This window comes from Rissa tridactyla, chromosome 5, assembly GCF_028500815.1.
Source record: "Rissa tridactyla isolate bRisTri1 chromosome 5, bRisTri1.patW.cur.20221130, whole genome shotgun sequence".
NCBI lineage: Eukaryota > Metazoa > Chordata > Aves > Charadriiformes > Laridae > Rissa > Rissa tridactyla.
Genome location: NC_071470.1, coordinates 37,188,692 through 37,208,836, shown reverse-complemented (window position 1 = coordinate 37,208,836; position 20,145 = coordinate 37,188,692). Strand labels below are relative to the sequence as shown.

The 20,145-nt window shown below is 37.0% G+C and overlaps 1 protein-coding gene across 2 annotated transcripts in view; it reads left to right on the top strand.

Annotated features, from left to right (window-relative positions):
* Positions 1 to 20,145, top strand: part of CTNNA2 (catenin alpha 2) — a 515,391-nt gene that overhangs the window by 385,056 nt on the left and 110,190 nt on the right. For both annotated transcript variants that reach the window (XM_054203179.1, XM_054203178.1), the window contains one exon: positions 4,571 to 4,651. In XM_054203179.1, the coding sequence (XP_054059154.1) occupies positions 4,571 to 4,651 (81 nt within the window). The remainder of the gene's footprint in view (positions 1 to 4,570; positions 4,652 to 20,145) is intronic.

The window sequence follows — 20,145 nt, the reverse complement described above, 5'->3', positions numbered from 1 at the left end:
ATACTTCTTTGGAGAAGGATAGGATACTCCTCTTTGGAGAAGAGGAGGCTGAGGGGAGACCTCATTGCCCTCTACAACTACCTGAAAGCAGGTTGTAGAGAGGTGGGTGTTGGCCTCTTCTCCCAGGTGAATAATGACAGGAGGTCACCAGGGAGGTGGCTGAGTCACCATCGCTAGAGGTATTTAAGAAACATCTAGATGCGGCACTTCAGGGCATGCTCTAGTGGCAGAGATTGTAGGTTGTAGGATTTTGTTTGTTTGTTTGTTTTTTGGTGTTTTTGTGTGCGTGTGTGTATGGTTGGACTCGGTGGTCTCATAGGTCCTTTCCAACCATGAAGATTCTATGATTCTAAGCACTTCATGCTGATTGAAAAAATCCTGTAATGAGCAATTTGTGTGATATAAATGTCCTTAATAGTTGTGAAAAATATTTTGGGAGATTTTTATTTTACTTCAACAGTATAAACTGTGAACAGCTCATGAAAAGACAAAAAGGAGGGGGGAAAAAAAGGTCTTTTTTCAAGAGGAAAACCAGACCTATATCTTAGCAGATATCATTCTAGCAGATGCTGAAATTTCTTACCATCCTTAGGTGCTTTTTGTTATTATTTCCATTCCTAACTATATGAAGTTGAAGTTCCCCATCTAACTAAGTGCTTACCTGAGTATTATGCAGTTTTAAACTTTGCTTAATGTAAGGAAGGTGATGATTGTATTCTGTATTTGTTTTATTGTCCAAGTAATATTGTTGTCAGTGGTTGCGACTGCAGACATTTTCTAGAGTAAAAAGACCATACTGAGATTTCTTCCACTAACTGGACATGGACGTGTTGAAAAACTACTTAACTTATCATGCCAGTGGAAAATCAGTCTTATAAGTGCTTGAAAAATACATTCAGGGAGCTGGATCTTATGTTGTGTGATCTGAGAGGGAGACTGCAGGCTTGGGGTAGAAATACAATGGAAGACCCATTCCTAACCTGGGAGACTCCGTAGACGGCACAGCCCCTGGTCAGGAGCCCAGGGAAATTGGCTCATGCTGATCAAGTGAGAATAAATCAGTCAGGGAAAAGCTCTTAGGAAATTAGGGTGGGAGTAACACATATTGAGAGAATCATTTGAAAAAATCCTGGGTAAAACTAGTATGCAAATGCCGTTAATGGTCACTAGAAATCAGAGAGCTAATTACTATATTCTCCTGTAGCAGAGTTTTCCTTATTACACCATGAATAGATGTAATTCTGTTCACAGGAACTCTGAATACCAGTATTTTGGCATTCAAGGAATTCTGTGCATTTCTCCTCCTTCTCCTGTTATGCCAATGCCAGCAGCAATTTTTACTTCCTTTTTATCCCATCTCCAAAGTATCTTTCTTCCCTTTGCAGAAAAAGATTAACAGAGAAATGCTATGAGGCTCAATACCAAGCTTTATGTTTTTTTCAGAAACACAGGAAACCACTAAATTCCTTTCTATCCTTTCTAGGAATGAAGGCCAAAAATTTATCATAGAGCAGCATTAGTATAAGAGTATTTAAGGATTTAAATAAATAAACTTTAATAAACTTATATTTTCAGCACAGAGCAGATGGTATTTGACAGACCTGCCTGTAGCTATGTAACATCACATGCCATGCTATTTATTTTTCAATAATGTGATTTACTAAACAAATTTCTCCTTCTTTGAAATCATACAGTGAAGAAGGGGGTTTGCATCCAGATTAAAAGGCAGTAGCCATTTTATAAAAGGTGAAGGACGCTCAAAATTCCCTGATAAGTAAAAATTGTGCAGATCATGAGAAGTGTCTCTATGACTTAATCCATATTCATATATGTTAATAAAATATTACCATTGAGAGAGCTCAACTGGATCTCTCTCCGCTTGGTTTGGTATCCTGTTTGCCAGCAGAGACTGGTTTGTGCCATTTAGCATATCAGACAGCGTATGGTCATGATTCGGGCAATTGCACAGAGCAGGGACTTTTTCAGTAAGCAATATTTATGAGGCTTTTCTCTGTTTTGGAGGGAGAAGGGGCTGACCAGATGGATATTGACAGTTTGGGTTGTGTGGCCTAAGGGTCACAGAAGGCTTCCCATTTGTCTTGTGTTTCACAATAGGATGTACCCTAAGGGCCACTTTTTATGTAATTTAAAACTAGACTAAAAAAGTCGCAGGATAAATTTGAAGAGAGCCTTAAGAGAGGTGTAAGCTGTAGGCTACCATGGGCCTACTCTCAGTTATAGTTTCCTCCTACAAGTATTACAAAACAACCAGTTTGGGAACCTAAATTACGACCTTTTAAGTGAATCTCAAAATTTCTACTTTTTTCCAATGACCATTTAGGGAATATGAGGAGCATCTGCTCCTAAACAGTACAGTTTATCAGATGCCTAATTTATTGAGTGTCATTATATCCTGTAGCTGACTACCCTGAAAGAAGTCCCAAGTTCCTATTCAGGACAATTTCCTGACTCCCTAAATAGGTGCCAAGCATTAAGTGCTTGACCTTGCATGTCATGGTGAACACAAAATACATCTGCCCTGCATGAGATCAATGAAGGAGAATTGTTAAGCGTTAGCTAGTTATTTTGATTGAGAGCTATAAAATGACGTTTGCTTTTTGATTATTTACATTGTGTTAATAGTCACTACAATATGCACAGTTCAGCAAATTCTTCCCTGATTTTATGGCAGGAAAAAAAAAGGTTATCTTTGCCCCAGCAAAAAAGGCCTTAAAACATTTTGTGTGGTTATCTATCTTCCTAAGCCAATGCATTAAAGCTTAAACAATGAGAAGGAAGAGAAGAATTTAAACAATATTACAGAAATTTAATTATTTGACTGGGAAAATAAAGTGTCCCAGAACGATAATGTCACCAAGGATACTTGGTTCAACTAGTACACTGCACACAGCTGGAGTAATTGAAAATTTTCTTAGAATATAGCTTTGTAGTCTAAGAGACTAGGAACCTGGCTGAGACTAGCTCATCTGGCAGTCCCTGTTGTACTATTTCAACAGTTAGGAAAGGCTTCCTATACCAAACTTATCTGCCCAGGTCTGCCTCGTTTACATTGTGGAATTTCAGCTTGAAAAGCTATAGCTTATGTGCACATATGACAGCTGCTGTCTTGGACCAAATACCAGGGACTGAATTCAGGGCATCTAAAACTAAAAGCATGTGCTGGAATTACTTAGGCTAAAGACCTGTAGTTCTTTAGCTGGAGACCAGAAGAACTCAGTCAAAGGATGAACACAAGAAAAGTGAAATAAAAATATCAGTGGGTTACACAGATGCCTCCTCTTGTGTCATAGCAAACACTTTTTCTCTCTTTTCTGGTGTCAATTCCTATGAGTAACTCCAGAATTTGTAATGAATTCTTTTTAAAAACCTAAGAGGTAAATTTATGTTTTATATTAAATTCTGGTGTCACTTGATATTTTTGTGTTTGAATTTCTAAATAAAAAAAGGGGATGGGTTTTACAGATCTCTAAATGATGATAAATGCATTGGCCTCATATCATAATTTCAATTACAGACAATAATAGAAAGCAGGCGTTCCCTCGAATGAATGCTTGAAACAGAAGACTGGAACCCAGGCCACTTGCCAATGTGGCCATGTAGAGCTGATAACGGTGCTGTACATTTCGGAGATCATTATTGAAAGGGTCTGTTTAATCCCCATCCCACCCCAAAAGTGACTTCTCAATAGTTCCCAGAAAAGTATGCTATTAGGCTCAGCTGGAAATAGAAAATCACTCTTAATCATATGCAAGGAACAATTCTAAATAGGAGTATTTGAAAACAGCATTGGGAAGGAAAGAGTACTGATGGAAAGAATGGAAGATCATTTTGATTCTTGAGGAAAAGCTATCAAACAGAGTTCAATGTGGTAAGAGATGTGACAAATCTTTACAGAAGCAGTTTTCTCTTAAGAGAAAGGTAATACAGCTGACAAAGTCACTTAATGCTTTTTGTGCCATTGAACCTAAAAAAAATATTTTTTTTCCATTCATTATGACCTACAAAAAGCTTTTTCCCTCTTTTTAATCTTCATGAGAATTTTTGCTTTGAGGCTTCCTGCAGGAAAATGTTTTAAGTGGAAGTCTTCTTTATGCTGCACCTAATGTCTGCCAATATGATTCCTGTTACAGGCGTAGGGACCATTTTCCGTCTGTCCTCAAGCTGTGTTGCTGCTTATTATCATGTTTAACATTCCCAGTGCCTGGCAGGATGGAGATTAGAAACTCTTAATATTCGTTTTATAGTGAAAGGTCTTGCCAGATTTTTGGAGCATGGGCTATAATATATGCACATAATTTGTTGTTGGAAAAGTTCTGAACTCTCCAGTGAGTCACCTTAATCTTTCTTTTTATCATTTTAGGATTGTTTTAAAATAATCTGCTATGCCCCCCACATGTAAACATGTTTAAAACACTCCATTTGAAATAACAACTTGATGGAAGCAAACAAAAAGATGCATAGATTTCCTTTGATAAATCTGTACTATTTTTTTAAAAGTGTATATTTTCTGGAGTGTTTTTCTCTAACTCCAAAATCTCATTTTTAACAGACCGGAAGGAAGGAGAAGGGGGACCCACTCAACATTGCTATTGACAAGATGACCAAGAAAACACGAGACCTTCGAAGACAGGTAATCTAGTTTTTTTATAATGCTGCTTGATTTTCCAAGGAAGTCATTGCTTTTCAATTTGACTGGTTTTGCCACTTGTAGAGGTATAAAGTATTTGTATCCTTACTTAGATATGGCACTACATTACACTTGACATTAAGCAAAGGACTAGTATTTCCTGAGCCAAAAAAAAGGGAGACTAAACCATATTCCAAGTATAACCCCCAATGGTCTTAATATGTGGGAGGGTAGGCAGATTGGCCAGATCTTCACTGCCTTTGCAGCCCAGCAACCCCAGTCATAAAAACACCGACATATGTGCTTAGTTGTATTTATTTGAATACTCTCATTGAAATACCAGGAATGATGAGCAGAAAATGAAAAAGTTTGTATGAGTAGAATATTTTCAAGGAAAACTTTCAAGGTAACGCATTAAATAAAGATCCTATGAAGATACGGAGAAGGTTAATAAATAACAGCTTGCCCAGAGAGGTGGTAGATGCCTCATCCCTGGAAACATTCAAGGTCAGGTTGGACAGGGATCTGAGCAACCTGATCTAGTTGAAGACGTCCCTGGTCTTTGCAGGGGGGTTGGACTAGATGACTGTTAAAGGTAATTTTCACCCACACCTTTCTATGATTCTGTGAATAGCTGTAAATGTGAGAAACGCTCCTTATCCAATAACGGCTCAGGCAGTGATCGATGCGAAGCACATTTTATTTAACCATTCTTGCAAGAACAGGTGACCCAGCAAGCAGGCACACCTGAGTTCCCAAAATAGTTTATTTCCTATTCGTGGCCAAAGTTTCCCTCCCCTGTTTCCCCATTGGCTAGGTACTTCAGGGGTTGCAGTCTATCTGATTCGCCTAAAACTACTTCTGTTTGTTCCGCCTCTGTTTACTTCTCCCCATCACCCCACCTAAACCTCTTACTTCACCTGTTTATTTCTTCCCTTTTTTGGTAGTATTGGTCAAGGTTGCCAGTCTTAGTTAAACGTTCCTCCTCCGGTTAAACCACCGATCTGGCATAGACTGGTTTCTCCTTTGTCTAAGGGATGAGCATTCTTGCATGTCTCCTGATAAGCCTTTGTGTTGTTAATCGTTCCCTGGCCACTTGCAGACTGGCCAAATTGTTCCTCTGCAAAAACAATACCTCATTTTTTCTTACATAAAGCATAGTTTAAACCATAGAGGTTGACTTTCTTATATTACATTTATCATTGTGTTTGACTGAAAGATTTGTTCAAAAAGCTTGAGATGGAAAAGAATAGAAGGGAGACTGGCAAACAAAAGGGAGAAACCCTCTATGGGTTTCTCTGTAAATTTTTGAAGATAAAGCAGGAGGGATTGCCTCTTTTTATTTCTTTTTTCTCCTTTTGAGATGATCCCAATTCTGCTTTTTCTGTAAAAATAATAATAATAAAAGACTACCTGGCCAATCAAAGGTTGATCCAAAATCCACATACATGCAACACCAAGTAAGGACTTGACATATCTTCAGATACGCATTTGCAACATGATAGTTTCAGAAAGAGCGGCCCCTATAGGCATTTTGAAATCAGTGCTCTGCACTGCTAAAATTCGGCTCATTTTAATCTCTTCCTTAACTCTCAGCAAATGTGTTGGAGGATCGTATTCTCAGAGCTTATTTCTCAAAATAATAAAAATATTGCAATGAGCTTAGAGACAATATGAATCATTGACTCTCCTCTATAAAGCCTAGCATCACATCTGTTGCTCAGCTAATGACAGAAGAAAGATCTCCGCTGTTCTGACCTCCAAATTTGTGGGATCCTAGGTTCTGCAGTGGAGCTTGTACCATGTGTTGCCTCCCACCTCTGTTCTTATTACTTGAAGGAAGTAGCAGACTAACACATGAGTTGCTGTTCTGTGTGAGCCTCTCAGCAGTTGCCTGAATTACTCATCTCTAAAGCCAAATTTACTCAGAAACGTGACATAAAAATGGCACCTTTCTTAATAAACTGTCTGCTTTTCATATATTTTCAGCCCCATGGGTGTTGCGTTCAATCTCAGAAAGGTTGGAACCCTGTATGTGGGTAAAGTCAAGCACATATATAAATATTTTCCTGCTTGGAAATGAAGCTTTTAATACAGTTTCTGATTTTTATGAAAGTTAATCACGTAGGTATAATGTTTATTAAATTTTGGCAGTTGCTAATAAACTAATCAAGATTAGATCATAATTGTGCTAGGTTTTGCACAAGCATAGAGGAAGATGGAGTCTCTGCTTTCAGCAAAGTGTATTCTGACTATAAATCATTATGGTTTAGAACTATAATCAATGTTTTACTTCACCGCATGTATAATCAACAGTACATATGCATGTACCTACCCAGACCTGCCTATACATCCCCTGCTAAATTTCAAAAAATGTGGATGTCACTGAAGGCTTAGTTTAACGGCTGGGGAGAGCATCTTTAAGATTAAGAAATGAACCACAGTTGAGATTGCAGTGTTATACTATTTCAGTCATTCTATTCTGGGCTAAATCATGGGAGAGACAACCAACTTTGAATACCATAATGCCTTTTATTTTTAATGAATCCCTTTTAAAGCACCCTTGCTTGTCAGATTTATGAAGCTTAATGTTATCGCCATAAAACTGGACAATCTACAAAATATGTTTTGGTAATGAAGAAGGTATATATATTTCATTTGGCAGTCAGGCTCCTTTGCAAGGCTTCAGTCGTCAACCATCTAAGACTGATTTTTCTTTCTCTCCCCAGGTTACTTAGCTCTTTATTTCTGAGATTTTATTTGATTATCTACAGAACACACAGACATGTGAAATGATTGTCATTGGAATACACAGTGCTAAAATTCCTTCTCACAATTTACAGTCACATCAATATTTCCTGTTCTGATGGAATTACATCTTTTATACTCATCATTTAAACTCTCCTGGGCATTGGAAACTATTATGGAGATCTAATTATACGTCTTAATATAAACTGCCAGTAAGAACATCAGCCTAAGTCAGACTGAACAAGTTCTTGGAAGCAGACAAGTCTCACCAGTCCATAGCTTACTGCTGCCATTTCTTACTTTATTTTGAACAATTTGGAAAAAGCACAGAGATCTGTGTCTGCTAACAAGTTGTGCCAATTGGCAGGATTTGAGGTCTTTTCCCTCCCCGATACACAAGTCTGTTGTAAAAAAAAAAAAAAAAAAATAGAAAAAGCAAAACCTAAAAGCTAAAGAAAAGCATCTTTCACTGTGTGGAACAGCAAGCTAGAACAGTAGAACAGCAGCAGTTGAAGCCAGTTATTTTGTTTTTTTGTTTTACCTCCATAGGAAAAAATATAAATACTAACCCTATAGTTTCAGCAGTACAGCTAATCATAAAGCAGCACGCACACCCCATATTTCAAGCATTGCAACTCTGCGGTGACATTGAAACAAAGATAAGCAGGAAGGACACACCAAAGAGTTTGGCTAACACACAAACTGGATGCCTAGTGAGGACCAACACGGTCTATAGATCATTTGGAGTTGTATGAGCAGGGCACCAGCTGTTCTGCTGTCACCACCACTGGTGTCCCACCTGTTAGTGCCGCTGCCTCCTGCCCTGCTGCCACCGTCTCTTTGCCTCATGTCCTGTTCCAGTTCATCAGTTGAGCTTGTTCAGTGTGTATTAGCCAGTTGGTTTCCCTGCAAGGTATAATAACCAAACCCATTAGTTTTCTCTTAAAGAGCAGATATCTGTGCTGCTATTAATTTTAACAGAGCAGCCAGTCTGTGGTATTCCGTACAGCAGATTGAAATCAAATAATTCTTCATTTTTGTTCATTCAAGCCAGACTAATAGTTTGTATGCCTCCCAAGTGGAAGGAATCGTAAAGAAATAGGAAGATTTTTTACCAGCAATTCTCACTTTATACTGGAAATGATGCTCTCGTATAGCTGTTAAAGAAAATCCATCCAGGTCCCGCAGACTTAGGTTTATGTCATTACTGAAGCTAGTTAGAAATACTTTATGAAACAAATACTCAACAGAAAATTTTCACTTTCTTTAAAACTGGAAAACATCAGAAATTATCCAGAAATTGAATTTTGAAAATAAAATTAAATTAAAAAAAAAGCCTGATGATGTTGAAAAGTCAATTTGGATTATTTTCACTAATTCCAAATTTTCATTTTGAAAGTTAGTACTTTATTTTAGCTTTGCATTGCAAATATATGAATAATGTTGTCAATAATGTTTTCCATTGTTTTAAGGTGTTTTAATAATTTTGAAATTTCTGGGTTTCATTCCAAAGTAGAATATAGAAAAAATTAAAAAGTACTATATTTTTCTTAAAGGAGGATTTCTGGTTCTCCTTGCGGTTTCAGGCAAGAACACTTTATTTTAAAAAGTATTCATAGGAAATGTGAGGTGGAAAGTCCAGGAATAACTACATTACCACTTGCATCTTGAGAAATACTTTAAAAGTTTAGACTGATATCCTGGGCTTTTATTTTAATGGAGTGGATGTCTAATAGAAACTAATGTTACAGTTAGGTATCTAGGTCTATGTGTGCTGTATCAAAAGGTATTTTTTGCCATCTGATTATTGTTTAGTGACCTTAGGTTGTATTTTTGGGTGCAATCCAGTTCAACCTGTTGGTCAGGTGCCACAAAAAGCCAAATAACATCAAGATCCTATTATTAGCTACATACAGTTAGTAGCTAGGATGGTGATTTTGAATACAGAAAGCTGTCGTCATTTCTGGACTTGAAATACCTGTGCATGTTCTCATGGCTTGACGAAATTTTCAGACAACTCTCTGAGGTAAAACATTCTGATTTAGCATTTCTTTTTACCAAAAATATCCTCTTCTCAGACTGTCTTTTCCAGACAGCATCCTACAAACGTCTGAGGAATATATATTGTGTAGACATAGGGCTGAAAAACAAAATTGCGAACAGCTGAATCAATGAAGTCTTGCTTTCCATAGCATTGTACTGTCTGTATAGGGCTTCCTACAGCAATAATCTCAAGTCCTCCCTAATGTTCTCTGGTTTTCATGTTTTTTCTCGTTTTCTCCCATCCACGCTTCTCTCTGCTGTCACCTCTTCTGCTGTAGCTCACTTGTTACTCCAGGCTGGCTGGTGAAATGCAGGGAGATGTGAGGCTGGTTTTGGCACCTGTTCTGCCAACTGGCCGGCTGGTACCCGTGTAGTGGTTGGCCAGCTGGTACCTATGTTGGTACGCTAGCCAGCCAGCTACAGACTTCACATTACAAATTTCCCTCCACAGGACTCTAATTCGGGTCACTCTTCTCCCACCCAGACAATTTTTCATCAAACTTAAGCTATTTAGCATCCTGAAGACCCTTTTTGTCTGTCAGATGGTTTTAAAATTGGCCAACAGATTAAAATGTTATTTGGAAAAATGAACAGAGTTACTGTAATAAGCCTCATTTCCTCAGAAAACCAGTCTAGAAACAGAAGCCTTTATGGTCAAGAGTATGGTCCTGTTCTGGTTATCTCTGTTATCCGCAAGAACACTCCAAATATTCAAAGGTATATTTAATTTTAGGACCCACCACTGTTCTACATTGCTAGCAATATTGCTATTGTATAACTATAGCATGTTATTATCCATAAATAAACCCTTCAATGTGTTTTCTACAGCAACATATAGCTTGTTTTCCCATGTGATTTTCCAAGAATGGGTTTCACAGCATGGCTGTAGTTTGTCCTTAAAAAGTTGGTTATTTAATTTCAGCTACTTTGTAGACTGAAAGCTGAAAGATAGGCTCTTCCACGATTTCTGTATTACTTTGAATGAGTTGTCTGCGTCTTTCTTATGAATATTGATGGAGGTTGAGATAGTGATTGCTTCTTCCCAGTGTCTGCTTTTTTCTAATAGTCATTACTAGCACCCTAGGAATAGTGACACACTTTTGGATACTCAGGATTAGGTTTAGCCATTTAGGCATAAACTAATATTAATAATGACTGTGCTATAGTGTCTTTCTACCAGCCACACACACAGACTTGTTCATACTTTGCAGCAACATAAATTAAAAAAAAATATATAAAAAATCCAAGTCATGTTTTCCCTTTCTATACATCTAATCAGTTCTTTATGTATCATGTAGTTAGCGCATCCTTTCACAAGACCTTTATGTATTTTTGGTTGGTCATTAACATTACCGGCATGCTAAGCTGTGCTCTCACAAATACCTTTGTAAGACGCTTGGTGGACTACAGACATGATATTCATTAGTCTGTTACCAGCCATATTCTCCAGCATACCTCCCTTCAGCTGCACAGCTACAATTATTATGTTCCTCATCTTTTAGTCCTTTATAGTACTGTTTCAGTAGCTATATTTAACTACAAGTCAAAGTTTTAAAAGGTTAAAGGTGGATGAAAAACACACATCTGGTAATTTATTCATGCAAATTTGGTTTTTACCTACTTCTTATGTCTCTGGAAGCACTCGCAATTCAGTGTACTTTCTTTAACATGAGTTACGACAGTTTGAATTAGATAACAGGCTTCATAATGTTCTTAGGTTTCTTTGTCATATTTTTTTTTTCCTAGCTCATGAGAGGCAGCGTATCACCATTTGCTTTTTTACATCAGTCACTTCCACTTAGATTAAGTTGTATCGCTACTGTTTATGAATGCTATTTGCGGTAAAAAAATTGGTTAGCACTTTAAAATGTGCCAAAAATTGACGTAGATAGCCTCTAAAGAGACTCTCAGAATAAAAACCATGAATATTAGTTCATGCAATTAGACTAAAGGGACACCTAAAACTGAAAAAACATGTTCTGTTGGAACATATTTTATCACAGATAACACATACAATGCAAATTATAGGCAATAATATTTTTGGTCGGTGGACTTAAATCTCTCTCTTCAACTATATGCATAGCTTGCATCTTTATAGTATGTAAATACTTTGAAAAAAACACAGGACCCCCCAAAAAGAGGAAATTTTGTCATCATCATTATTTTGCAGCCAAGCTACTGTCTTGTATACAGACCAGATGACTTGTCAAATGCTGTAGAAAGGGCCAATGGCACCTAGAAATTAAATCTTGCTGTCCTGACTCATGATTTACTTACTTAAATTTTTTTTATCCTCTCTCCCTTCTAAAATGCTTTACAAAGACAAGCAAGATTTATTGTCTGGTTTTTGGAAGAATAATCTGAAACACACAAAAATAAAGTTGCTTATGGAGGTGAAGCTGCCTCAGCTTAGGTATTCAGTGTTGTACCAGCTTGAAGAGGTACACAGCATCTGTACGTTAAGATATAAGCCCAAGGAAAGTATGAATGCTCAGAAAGCAAAACAAAACTAAGATCTTCAGAAGAAAACAGTGGACCCAATTCTAATCAAGCTTAATAGATATTAGATAACCAATTCTTTCTAGCTTCCTTGAGAAGCTGATCAACGCATCCAAAGAAATAAAAGCTCATATCGAGGGAGTGGGGGGAAGAAAAAAAAAGAGAACCCTGAGAATTCCCACCAGCTGATTTCAAGTATGGAAATTGGGTGATAATATAAGGAAGCTGGTTTTCCTTCAATCTCCTGTACAGTCAACAGAGAGTTCATTTTCAGAGGGTGGTTTGGGGTTTCAAGGACCTATTTCGCAAAAGCTCATCTTTTTTCATATATAGGGAGTCATGAACAAGCTGCTTCCGAATATTGGCACCCAAAAGGTAGGAGCCTAAAGGTGGGCTTACATGACTAATCCTTTTGCTTTCAAGCTATAGAGCCAGTCAACACTACAGCAATAGGTGCGCGTCTTGGAGGGCTGGGGAAGCAAGCTCTGCCTCTCATTACTGTAAAAGAAGGTTCTGATGTGCCCCTTTTTTGCAGGCAGGAGGGCACCGGTTAAGGTTATAAATCCTGAAGGTGGCTTTTTCTAAATCAAGATCTGTATAATTTAAGGAGGGCTAAAAACACGGGGAGAGAGGGTCATGGACCTTACCTAGCTCACACAACTGAGAATTTGTAAGAGAGTTGATACAGTGTTTTTAAGATGCAAAACTTCATGCAAGTGTTAAGTAGTAACAGAATATCTAAGAAGGTTGTAACTTCAAAATTTAGTGTTGTGTGAATGTTTACTAAAGATTTATTTTGCAAAGGCAAGGTTGAAGCAAGGTCATACTTAAAAAGATGATCCGCATGAGTCTTGCTAAGGTTGTGCTATATTACCAAAGATGAGGTATTGGTTGTTCCCAAGGGAAAGCACAGTGTCGTCGGTAATATTGCTTCATTCTGTTGCATGAAAACGCTTCTTGAAAAAAATGTTGGCTTTTTTTAAAGGGAGCCAGTCATAAGTCAATCTAAATGTGTTTGAACATAAGGCATCCGCCCTTGCTCATTAGAAACTCATCACCTTTTCCTTGTTGCTTAATAGGTTATGTTTTCACCTGCAGGGACTCTAGTGCTCTTGATTATGGAAATCTGGAAGTGGCTTTCTGAAAGTAGTCTATCAAATGCTAATACAGATTTATTTCTTGCCAGCACTACTTGTTTATTTCTTGTATTCATTCAATATGGTTGCGCCGCGTTGCATATACATCAGTACTTCTTTACTTGGTTTCTCTAGCAGCTTGTACAAAACTACTAGACAGGAGTCTTGAGTAGTACTGAATTATAAAGCAGGGAGAGTAATGCTCGACTTGATAAAGTCCTCTGCTCTTCTAGCTTCCACTGAATTCGTAGATACTCCTTAAAGCAACATAAGTAGGCAAACTCCGAATTTCACCAGCTAGGACTGAAAGAACTGTAAGCCCCTGGCATGCAGTTCATTTCTGCATCCACTTTTTGTCTGCTCCCATTTGGTAGACTAACTGGTGTATTTACTTTAGGAAAGCAGTTGTAGAAAAATGTCTAAAAATCTGATCTAAAATGTTAGAGGCAATGAACTGTTATTTAAATTGCACTTAATCGTGGTATTGACTTGAACTTGTTTGAATGCACGTGTCTGCCTCCCTCAAAATGCGTTTCTTCTAGATGTTTATCACTGTGACATTGAGGTTTTTATGGTACTCAGAAGTGCTTTGGAGGAAATGGAGAGTGTTTTAACATTGCTGATTTACTCTTCGGGTCTGCAGTAATTTCCTTACTGCCTAATTATAAGACTCGGTTTAATTTACTTTACACATAATGTTTACTGATGCACATATGGTGCCATAGTTCTGGAAACTATACCCATATCAGGTGGTTTTGTGTAAGACCACAGTGTGTAATATTTTTGTCAAATGCAGGAAAGTTTTATTTGCAACATAATAGTAGTAATGGGTTATTTTTTTCTGGCAAAATACGAAGAGTGTAGTAGCTATAGCTGCTTTTGCTTTTTGAAATAGAGACTTCATTTTATTTATTTATTTATTTTAACTGAATGAAGTTGTGAGCACCAGAGGGTTGACCTTTCAAAGTGGCTTGTAAGGAATTATGAAACAAAATCCAGTGACAGCTATATTGCGTTAGAGTAGATTACTGCACAGAGTTTGTCTGTTATTCCTCAAATAATGAGTCTTCGTAAAAGCTCACATATTTCAGCAAATCTTTGTTCTCAGTCCAGGAACTTTAGAGGATGCCTAGCTCTGTAATCACTGCAGAGAAACAAGTATGGAGTTTCTAAAACTCTTTTTAATGAGGGACACTGGAGAAGTGTTTGGAGAAGTTCAACAGAAGTGTATAATGTTGCTACTCAAAAAAAAAAAAAAATCAAACCAAATGAACAAAAAAAACCCCAAAACTTATTCCAAAAAAATTTTTATTGATGATAGTTTTACATAAAGAAGCTCTTATTGTTCTGTAGTGTCAACCAGAGAATGACCTGTAGTCACGTCAGCTAAATAAACTTATAGAAGCTTGGATTCATAAACACAGCTTCAAATTTTGATGTTCATTATCTATAATGCAGAAGCATGAGGTAGGGAGCACTATAAATGCAGAGGAAAACATAGTCCTTTTACAAAGACTTCTGTAATTCTGTCGTCCTAATGGATTTATGAGCAATGGCAAAGTATGTGAATTTAATTTCCAAATGGGATTTCAGCATTGCTTTTTTTTTTGTTTTTAATTGACATTAATTTTATTCAGTAACACTATTTTTAAGTATTATAAAATGTCTTTAATGTTACTTGTTCTTAAGCAACCAGAAATATAAAAAGTTTTGGGTTCAGTTTTTGCTTTATAGAAATTACTGCAAAGGAGAAGAAAACAAAACAAAATAAAAACAACAAAAACCCCAATAAAACAAGCCCAAGAAAAAAACCCAGGCTGTGATCTCACTGCAGAAAGGGCTTTTGTGAAAGGTATGAATGATAATTGATAGTATCAGATAGCAATCATCTCTGTCCATGGGGCAGGTTCAGTTTGTGACTTTGAGTGACTCTTGAAAAGGATGATGAGAAATCCATTTTTGCAGAACACAATCAATTTTTAATCTTATTTCAGCCTTTGTCTGGAACTCCAATAGATAGCTCTACCAAAGACAGCTGTCATCAGCCTTCACTGGGGCTAAATCTCTAGGTCTTAGAGAAGCTAATGATAATATTTAGTATGTCAGGCTGTTCATGCAGCTGGGGTAGGTGGGAACACTTTTAAGTGAAGTTACTATACATGCTTATCATAGTAAAGATAACTTCACGAGGGGTTTTCATAGAAAACTTCCTTCCCATTTGTGACCAAATAGCTATTTAACTTCCTCAAAAGAGTTATGTCCCCAATTTTTCATCTTATTTACTGTATTTCTAAAAACCCAATAAAGCTTCTTGATTTAAATATCAGTCCAAGAGAGCCTAAGACAATACGTAAAGATACACAGTGTATTGTGATTCTCTGTTTAATCCGTGGATTTTGAATCCATGACTTTTATTCTTCATTACCCTCCTTTTTGTCACATCTCTCTCCTGTTTTGCATCAGACCCTCTAGGCTTGCAATCTTTGTGACGTCTTTGACACGTTGCACTCAGCTTTCTTTTCTGTCTGGGTAACCTCCTACAATCTTTGCTGCCATCTTTGTTCCTGTGTGTAATGTCCTGTTCTGCGACTTCATCCTTCCGTGTTCTCCTTGTCACAACTCTACCATCCCAGGTCATACAAAATGCAAAAGTTAATCACTCTCTTTCACTTCCGGATTATTTTGGATTCATTGACAGTTCAGTCCTTGCCTGTATTTCTGTCCTCCTGTTTTTCCAGCATTTTTCAACAGTAATCTCTGTGCTGTCCTCTACCTCTTTAAATCCCTCAATCATTCTTTATTGTTAGAAATAGTAAATGTTTGGTACTATTGCAGCACTCCAATCAGCTTTAGGATTTTATTGTTCTATCCAGACACAAAATAAGACAGAGTTCTTTCCTTGATATTACTTGTATATTTGAGGGGTGTGTGGATGTCTGTCCCCCAACTTTCTATATTTTTATCTGCTTTCATGTAACTGCCCTAATGTTGTTAGCAAGCCCAGGGGTTGCTCTTGCAAAAAATTAATTTTTGAAAGGGCAATATAAAATTTATAAGTCACGAAAATTGATAAAACACAAAACAACAACAAAAGAAGATATTAATGAGGATTAAGTACCTATGTACTTGGTAGCTTCTGTGATTCTGGCCATATACCATTTTGAGGAATCCTTTGTAGTGACCTACGACTAGCAGGAACTTTTTGTGTGTGTGTCTTTCAAATCTGTGATCAAGACTTGTCACTTCATGTTGCTTTCCATTAGTAAATTACTCCCCAGTCTTTCTCTGACTAGGGAAATTTCTCTTCAGAGAGAAGAAAGCTCACACACAGAAAAATATATGAAGAAGTATGATCAGTCTTTGTACCAGCATTTCTTCCTGAGTTTTTATCTTAGGCTCAAATCTTAAACATTTTTGTGAAGTATATTCCAGAAATCTGTAGTTTGGGTGTCCAAGTGTGGTACATGCTTTATATGTTAATCTTTTTGCTGCTTAATCTATCAATACCTAATTCATGGCATTAGCGTCCATCTACTATTTTTTGGTAGATTTGGTCACGTCATGATGGTTTTGTAGTGCACAGAATCTACTGGGGCTTTCTCTTTGGCGCTATACTGCAGTAGCTTCTAACACTCACTGTCTTATTCTCCAGAACTCAATTTCACGATATATTGGAAGAGACACACTTTAACTGCAGTGGAGAAGGCTTTATTTTCATCTCTTTCAATTAAATTAATACTTGTTTGGGAGCGCTCTGGAGCTGCAAACTGGAGTTGGGTTCAGCTTGTAATGCACCTTAAACAAAAAATGGTGAATAAGGTACTCCTTGGTAAACTTTTGTTACAGATAGCTTTATGCTGCCAGTCTTTATAAAGTTTAACAATCTGTTAGAGTCATTAATCTCCTGCTGTGACTTTACCTTCCAGTGTCAGCATTAGACATTTAATTCTCTACTAGACTGTAAGTAGCACTGAGACACTTTAGTTCTAGAATTGTTATATAGCCATGGAAAACATCATTTCAGTGGGCAGTTTAACCTCTTTGAGCTCAGTTATTGCTGTGAATTCACAATGATAAAACAGCCCTAAATAGTGCTTAGAACAGTAGAACATGATGCTATCAAAACCAGCAACAGACTCTGCACCATAAACTGACTAAATTGACTGAACTGGAAAGACATAAAATCTGCCTTATGGTTCACCATTCATACTTTTAAAAATATTTGCAGGTCTTGATGTTTTCCTTTTATATCTTTGTGCTGGTCTGGCAAACTTGTTCTTTTAGCTGTGTGCTAATTAATAAAGTTTTCTCCATGACAAAATGAATTAAGCAAGACCTTTATTTAATGTGCTTTTTCCTCTAACAAATGGAGTTTCATGGAGTGGAAACTACCCACACTTTGAATTCACCTCTAACTTAAAAATTCAGTGGGGAAAAAAACCCTAGAGCATTGTCTTATGAGTAATAGTTTGTGTCTTAATATTTATATCAGAATGCAGGGTAAATTAAGGCATTGCAAAGACATTTGTTAATGTACGTATGAGCGCAAGATCTCATGCTGTTTTTAGAACAAAACTTGACATGTTTTTGCTGCATGTTTTATGACCATTTAAATTCAAGTCACATTCTCCCATTCCCTTCTGAGCTGATGTTGGTTGGATGAAACAATAAAATTTCTGGATGCATAAGCCATTGCTTTGGCTGGACTTTGTTGCAGCATGCAGAGGAACGTACAAGATTAGTTTTCCAGTAGTTATTTACCTTGATGAATAGCCCTAATTGGATCAAATAGACTGGCAATGCTGAGCTAATACTTTTAAATGTCTTGTCTTGTGCAATTAATATTACCTTGTCATGTATCCATTTCAGCTATTGGATGAATGTCTTATGTTCGTACTCCTGTCACATTTAACAAATGATTTTGTCAAGTCATTCTTTATAGCCTGTGGTGATGGATAGCAAAATTTGTGGTCTCCTGCGTATATAAAAACCGTTAACTATACCTTTCAACTTCAATGCAAGGGCATCCTAAAACTCCGATAACCAATTTCTAACAAAATTATAATGCATGTTTACATGAGGGGTCAGAAATATGCTACTGACATCTATGATTAACACAGCATAAGAAAATAGAATTTGTTAATTTTGTATTTGTCAAACCTGTGACAGTCAGTTTAGGTTTTTTTCAGCTGCTGCAACTCTGAACTGCAGAAAGCAACATACAGTTACCATTAGAAACAAGAGATCTATTAATTTTTATTCAGATATAACTGTACTGCGTATTTACAGTGGTACACCCCAAATTGCTGGTTAGCTGATTCTCTTACTGTCCTTTTTATGGATTTTTAGTATGTGGTTGTAGACTGAAGATATTTAATTCCGATGAAAATAAACTGCACACTTAAACATCCTCAGACTTTTCTTACAGTTCCATGGGGCATATTGTTTTAATCCGATCTATAACACCACATTAACCTTGATTAAAAATTGAATTGCTTGTTCATTGAACACAACGCTTTGAAACAGATACTTCCTTATGGAATGATATAAACAGAAAATATCAGTGTTCATTTAACATTTAAAATAGTTTTTTCCAGTGCAGTGGGTGGTAGGTTTTATTGATAATGGCATTGAACTTGTTCAGGTGGATTTTTTTTAAGAATTTTCCCTGAGAATGAGGTGGGAACGACATGGGATTTTTTAAAACCTTTGTGTGTGTTTCTTTGGAAATGGTACCATTTGGTATATTTTGGTCCAATGGACTTCAAAATGTCTAACTGTAGGTACAAAAGTGAGGCATCTAACTTGGGAGCAGAGCTTCTCAGCAAGTGTTGGGAGGGAGATGGACATCTGCAGAGGTTGATTAAGCAAAAGTGAGGAGATCCTTTTCTAGCAGTATCTCTCCCTTAATGAAGGGAGAATACAGATGAAACCCTCCATTTAGTAGGGAAGGACCGATATTCACAGTCATCGGAAAGCTATCAGCCATATAATGCAGAGTGCTATGCTGGTGCACTGTTCTCTGACATTTAACTTCCTAGTGTATTTTTTTATTATTTTGCAATGCTTTGATGTGTTTGGAGAAATGTTAGTCTTTATTTATGTATTGAGATGGTGTCAATGAAAACTATTCATGGATCAGGATCTCATTGTATAAGATGTGCTGTAAACCGACCCAAAGGATGGTCTGAAAGAGCTTTCAATGTAAGAATAAAATAAGAGTCAGCAACTGGATATCAACAGATTGATGTGAGGAAAAAAAGAAAGAGTACAAGGTGACAATGAGATAGATGGTAGCAACCACACACCAGCTTCCTAACTGTTGGCAGGTCTCTGATATATTCTTCGTCTCTCCCTCTTCCCCCCCACCCAGCGTGTATGTATTACTCTGTTAGCTATTCTGAGTGCCTTTCATCATTTTGGAAGTGGAAAAATACTTTCCAGGTAGAATATGAGTCGAATTAATTTTTAAGGGATATTAAGAATTGCTGTTCTTAATATATTGGCTGATTTAGTTGTAATAGAAATAAAAGGAATACCTCATGCAAAAAAATATACGCTATTTTGCTTTGCTTGTTTTTGCTACACCACTCAGGGACTGAATGGAAATATTCAAACTTAGATTTCTCCTTATTCAAATACAGGTGACAATTGCTGCTGTCAAACAGCAAATACATCTTGGATCATGTGTTTACAGTGCCTAACAATATACCAGTTTTCAGTATGATAGGATATTTTGATGATACCTCGTCTGGCTAGAGCTTTCTTGTCTGGACTGCAAAATAGAGAAAATTACCTTTCCTGATGTTTCATCTAACTAAAAATGCATTATTTTAAGGAGACTAGTGGCTAGCCAGACCTCCAGGCTGTATAGCTCCCAGCTTGTGTTTGAGTCCGCAGTTTTTCAGTCTTAACAACCAAAAAAACTGGAGAAAACATGCTAAAAATGTTTCTAATCCATACTCCTATAGAACAATTAAGCTTCCAGGAAGAATTACTTAAGATTTCAGTCATCTTTCTGGCTGTCTTTCAAATTTTTGTGACGTTTGACATTAATTAGTAGTTATTGGC